Source organism: Cydia amplana, chromosome 5, assembly GCF_948474715.1.
Source record: "Cydia amplana chromosome 5, ilCydAmpl1.1, whole genome shotgun sequence".
Classification (NCBI taxonomy): domain Eukaryota; kingdom Metazoa; phylum Arthropoda; class Insecta; order Lepidoptera; family Tortricidae; genus Cydia; species Cydia amplana.
The window spans coordinates 2,457,730-2,463,652 of NC_086073.1; the positions used below are offsets into that span (position 1 = coordinate 2,457,730).

Below are 5,923 nucleotides of genomic sequence, written 5' to 3' on the forward strand. Positions count from 1 at the left end.
ATTTGTATGTAGGGATTTTTCTTAGAGATAGACGTGTGGACTGTTTGAAGATTTATTTGCGACTGAATTTGACACATACATGCATACATTAATACGTTCACTCACTCATGCTTAAAACGCATCCAACATACCGCCCACCAAAAGGGCATCGACCTTTTATTAAACTACATAGGTATAGATACTTATCTACAAAATTGTACATAGTATTTACTATAACAAATTGTATGATAAACTACATTATATGCATGCAATTGCATTGACAAACTATAGCACTATGTATAGTAAGGAAAAGCAAGTATGAGAGAGTATTATACAACAACATGTCAGCAATTACGGTAAAATTCAATTACTAAATTTATACAATTATCTAAGCTTTAGTGACAGAAACAAAGTAGAAGACTTGAAACATAAGTAGTTACATGCAAAATTAATTTCAATTGGAGCATTAACTAAATTAAGATTCTGTATCAACGGGCATAAGACACAATTTAGTAATAGTTCTTTTTATGATTGAATCACCACTTTTAACACTATATACACGAGTTAAGTTGTCAGTAATCCCTTTACTCTTAAGATCTAGTACTTCGACCTTATATAATTCAGGGTCAGCTGATATCGCCCATGTAAGGTTCTTCGGTGGGCGTCGGGTCGTGCATGATGAGGTACGTAAAGTGACATTTACATAAAATTATAGGATGCTTTCGTTCTTCATCTAGCTCAGAATGGCACAATCTACCGCCCACCCTGACGATGTCGTTTTCGTCAAGGTAAGGGTTTAAAGTTCTTAATTTGCTCTTAGTGCTTACTCTTTTTCTTGTTTTTAAGCTTTCTATGTCTTCATTGAAATATTCTGCTTGCACAGCCTTTGTACATACTAGTAGTGCCTTCTCTAATTCTTGTGTTGTTATTGTCTTGTCCGTGTTTGTGTTTTTCTCTTTTAGGTACGTCAAGAATCTTCTGGCATAAACGATGGACTTCAGTAAATCAGGTAAAGTATCATAGTCTTCAAACTTCTCAGGTAAGGCTTTGTAAACTTCTGTATTTTCATCTCTATTTAGGTTAACCTGTATTGTTACTTTTTTCATTTCCAGGTCTGTCTCTTCTATTATTGGATGTTCTAATTGTATGTTCTTATGTTTCAGCCACTGCGGTCCATGCCACCAGAGGTCGCAGTTCTTCAGTTCACTTAACGCCATACCTCGTGATGAAATGTCAGCAGGGTTCTCCGTAGTTCGAACATGATACCATTGGTTTGGTATAATGTCTTGTATGGCAACCACTCTATTTCTTACGAATGTTTGCCATCTTGCAGGATCTCCATGCAGCCAGGATAACACAATTGTAGAGTCTGTCCACGCGTACATCTTACTGGTAGGTATTCGGGTTGCTTCGCTTATTTGTTTCAGCAGTTTTGATAGTAGAACAGCTCCGCACAGTTCAAGTCTTGGGACGCTCATTGGCTTCACAGGTCCTATTCTTGTTTTGGCTGCTATTAGAGTCGTCTTGTACTCTCCATCTTGTGTTTTAGCGCGAAGATAAGCCACGGCGCCATAGGCATAATTAGAAGCATCGCAGAAGCCGTGTATAGTGACATCTTCCATCGAGTCCTGTGTCGTATTCATCCACCTATCTAGCTTTATATTCTTAATTTCCTCTAATCCATTTCGTAGACTTAGCCATTCTTCCTTTATTTCTTCGTTTACTTCATGGTCCCAGCCAACATGTGAGAGCCAAAGTTTCTGTATAATTCTCTTTGCAGGCAGTAACGCAGGAGATATCCAGCCCAATGGATCGAAAAGTCGCTGAATGTCAGCCAATATGTTTCGTTTCGTGATGACTTCAGGTGGATCTGCTAAGTTCAAAGTGTACTGGAAGATATCTTCGCCCATATTCCAGCACAGTCCCAGGGCCTTGATTGTACCTCCTAGCTCGATATCAATCTTGACATGCGTACTTCTCTCTGAAGGTTCAAATTCTTTTAGGAAGTCAGTGCTATTGGAAGCCCATTTTTGGAGTGCAAACCCTCCCTTCTTCAATATTTCAGTGATCTGCTTGGCAACATCTACAGCCTCTTGCACGGTGTCTGACCCGGTCATCAGGTCGTCCATGAAAAAATCTTCTTTTATGGTTTTCGATGCAAGCGGGTACTCCTTGCCTTCATCTTCTGCCACTTGTTGGAGCGTCTTGACAGCAAGATAAGGCGCAGAAGCAGTGCCAAAAGTCACGCGAAGCAGTCGGTAGTGTTTAACTGGATCGCTTGTATTTTTACGCCATAGTATCCTCTGGAAATCGGTATCCTTCGGGCTCATCAGAATCTGTAAGTACATCTTCTTTATGTCTGATATCATGGCTACACGTCGCATGCGCCATCTCATGACTAGATTTCGCATGTCTTCCTGTAAATGGGGACCGATTAGGAGCTCGTCGTTCAGGGATACGCCATTGGAGCCTTTAGAAGAAGCATTAAAGACTATTCTAGTCTTTGTAGTTTCCTTTTCTTCTTTAATCACAGCGTGATATGGTAGGTATACTGCTTCCTTGTTAACTTCTTCTTCAGGAACTTCTTCAATGTAGTTTAGTTTCATGTATTCTTCTATAGCTTTAACATACTCATTCTTCAGATTAGGATCCCTTTCGAATCTTCTTTCTTGTTGTTTCAGTCTCAGCATGGCGATGTCTCTTGTGTGTCCTTTTGGAGATAGTGGTTCTTCTTTTTTGAATGGTAACGTTACTATGTATCTTCCTTCTTCGTTTCTTGTATGCGTCTCCTTGTAAATCATTTCACACCTTTCTTCTTCTTTCGTGAGACTCTTCTTTGTATCTGTAGTGTCTATCTCCCAAAATGCCTTTAACATGTCGTCTACGTCGACCTGATGATGCATCACAACTATGGTTTCTTGTAAAGTGTCTGCTGTGCCTTCTACGTCTCCGAATATTATCCAACCTAGGCTTGTTTCTTGAGCGCATGGAGTGCCAGGTGGACCTTTCTTAACCTTTCCTTCTAGTATTTGTGCATACACTTTTACACCAAGTAGCATGTCTACTCGCCCTGGCTGGTGGAACTTAGGATCAGCCAGAGTGAGTCCTTGTATGTGTGACCAGGCTTGTGGGTCATACTTTATCTTCCTTGATGGTAGTTGTGATGTGAGCTTTGAGGGCATTATATAAGCCTTGACATCTAGCTGGAAACTGTCATCTTGATTTGACAATATTTGAACATGTGCTGCGCTGTTGATCTTGATCTGGAGGTCGCCGACACCGGTAACAGTTCCTCTCACAGGTGACCTCTTGACTCGCAGAGCTTGTGCTGCGCGTTCGCTTAAAAAGCTTGACTCTGACCCTGGATCAATTAAACAACGAAGGGGAGTCACGTGACCTTCGTCGTCCCTAATGGATATCATTGCCGTCGCTAGCAGGCCTTTGGATTTCTTGCAGGCAAAGTTACACGAAATTTCCACCACTTCTACTTCTTCATCGTTCTGCGGGTCTTCTTCGTGGTGTGTAAGCTGACTGTGGTGAGCTTGAGTTTTCACTGACTCCTTATTCTGCTCTTGGTGTATCATGGTGTGATGCCTCTTTTTGCATATACGACATGAAAAGGAAAGACGACATCGTGATGCAGAATGTCCAGGAAGAAGACAGTTGAAACATAATTTAGTTTTCTTCACATAGTCAATTCTCTCCACAGGTGACATTTTCGTGAACTCTTGACAGTGACATAAAGTGTGTTCATCCCTACATAAAACACAGCTTTTCGATGGTGTTGTTACATGGTAAGACTTCTCCTTAATTGATTTTGCTTCTTTAGGTACGGTAGCCGTGACAGGGTTAACTAGTTCTAACGTGCGAAACTTCGACTCGAGATATTTCTTTAAATCAGTCCACTTGGGCAACTGATCAGCACTTAAACTGTAGGCATGTTCCTCCCAATCCTTATGAGTTTCGTTGTCGAGTCGGTTCACTACCAGGTATATTATGAACGGATCCCACTCGTTAATATTCACTTGAAGATTTTGTAAATCATTCAAACATTGCGTCGTAGTGTCCAGTAGATGTTTTATTTGAGTAGATGTTTGCGTAGTAGTCTTCCTTTGATTAAACAATCTCTTCAAAAGGGAGTTCACAATTAACCTCTTATTACCATACCTTTGCTTTAAAGTCTCCCAGGCTAACTCATAATTTTGTTCTGTAATCGTAACATGCTTCAATAAGGCAGCGGCTTCACCGGCGATACTTGACTTTAAATAGTGCAGTTTCTGAACCTTACTAAGACTCGTGTTGTTATGTACTAACGACGTAAACAAGTCGTGAAACGTCGGCCACTCTTCATAGTTATTAGAAAACACAGGTAAAACAATAGCAGGTAACTTGACATGTTGTTGCACAGCTTCGAACATCGTGATATCCAGCGAACTTGTTCCTTGAACATGTGTGGGAGCGGCAACAGCGAGCGTGTCCTTGATATCACCTTGTAAACATAGGTATAACTCCTCCACGACGTAATAATCTTCCTTAAGAAAGTACTGCATCTCGCCGCGCTCCTGCATTGTAGTATTCTGTACCAGCTGTTTATGCGCCGATGTAAATGTTTTCCAATAAGCGTCGATACACTGTGCTCGAGATTCTAAGTAGCCTTTAGTTAAACGTTGTTTGGGACATTTCTTCAAATTAGTTACAGTTTTCTTCAATAATAATGCTGTATCCTCCAAAACACGAATTAACTGTTCATTAGTACTCATATTGCAGTATTTACTTGTTCATTCACGTAAACAACACGATAACACAACTTAATAATCTTCACTTTATTTAATTTGTCATAATTTCCTTATAACTTGCAACTGCAGATAGCAACTATAGGCTCAGGAATGCGGTCCTCTATTGTTCTCGCCGGCCGGCTGGACTTCGCTTATCTGGTTCCTCCTCCGGTTCGATGTCGACCAAATGTTCTTTGTAATAAGGTTGATATTTGTATGTAGGGATTTTTCTTAGAGATAGACGTGTGGACTGTTTGAAGATTTATTTGCGACTGAATTTGACACATACATGCATACATTAATACGTTCACTCACTCATGCTTAAAACGCATCCAACACTTATGTTTAGTATTTTATCTAAAAGTACTATATTTTTTTGAAATTACTATATTTTTGATGCCTTATTCTGGAAAATACTATATTCCACCAAAAAATTGCTGGCAACCCTAGTCTTACGTCTTACGGTCACGTGAGACCTGTTACGTGTTTAACATTTTTTCCCCATCACATAAAGTGCACAGCGCCGCTAAAGAAGTTTTCACTTCAAAAACTTACATAAGTATAACACTTTAAACTCTCGCGTTTTGTACACATAATTAATGTCATTAACGGGTCGCATTAGACCCGTAAATGACATTAAAAACTTACATAGATACTCGTAATGACCTACTATGTACACTCTACCTTAAGATCAACAACGTCTTAAGGCTAAGATTCAGCATCCGTCTTAGGAGATCAGACTGCAGGAATGCAACCGCCGGTTGATTATTTACGGGGGCTTAAAATACTCAGATCGCAGCTTCTTTCCTTTTGAAGTTTTCATTTTTAGGATTCCGCACCTCAAAAGAAAAAAAAAACCGGCCAAGTGCGAGTCGGACCCGCGCACGGAGGGTTCCGCACCATCAACAAAAAATAGAACAAAAAAATCGTGTTTGTTGTATGGGAGCCGCCCTTAAATATTTATTTTATTTTATTTTTAGTATTTGTTTTTATAGCGGCAACAGAGATACATCATTTGTGAAAATTTCAACTGTCTAGCTATCGCGGTTCATGAGATACAGCCTGGTGACAGACGGACGGACGGACGGACGGACGGACGGACAGCGAAGTCTTAGTAATAGGGTCCCATTTTTTACCCTTTGGGTACGGAACCCTAAAAACGGGACCCT

The 5,923-nt window shown here is 40.2% G+C and overlaps 1 protein-coding gene across 1 annotated transcript; it reads right to left on the bottom strand.

Annotated features, from left to right (window-relative positions):
• Positions 1-605: 605 nt before the first annotated feature.
• Positions 606-5,057, bottom strand: LOC134648219 (uncharacterized). The gene has a single exon (XM_063502703.1). The coding sequence runs from the start codon at positions 4,737-4,739 to the stop codon at positions 606-608; it is 4,134 nt and encodes a 1,377-aa protein (XP_063358773.1). The 5' UTR covers positions 4,740-5,057.
• Between the last annotated feature and the right edge of the window lie 866 nt (positions 5,058-5,923).

What these genes read in the sequence shown, in the direction of transcription:
- LOC134648219 (XM_063502703.1), bottom strand. Translation starts at nt 4,739, where the DNA reads ATGAGTACTAATGAACAGTTAATTCGTGTTTTGGAGGATACAGCATTA.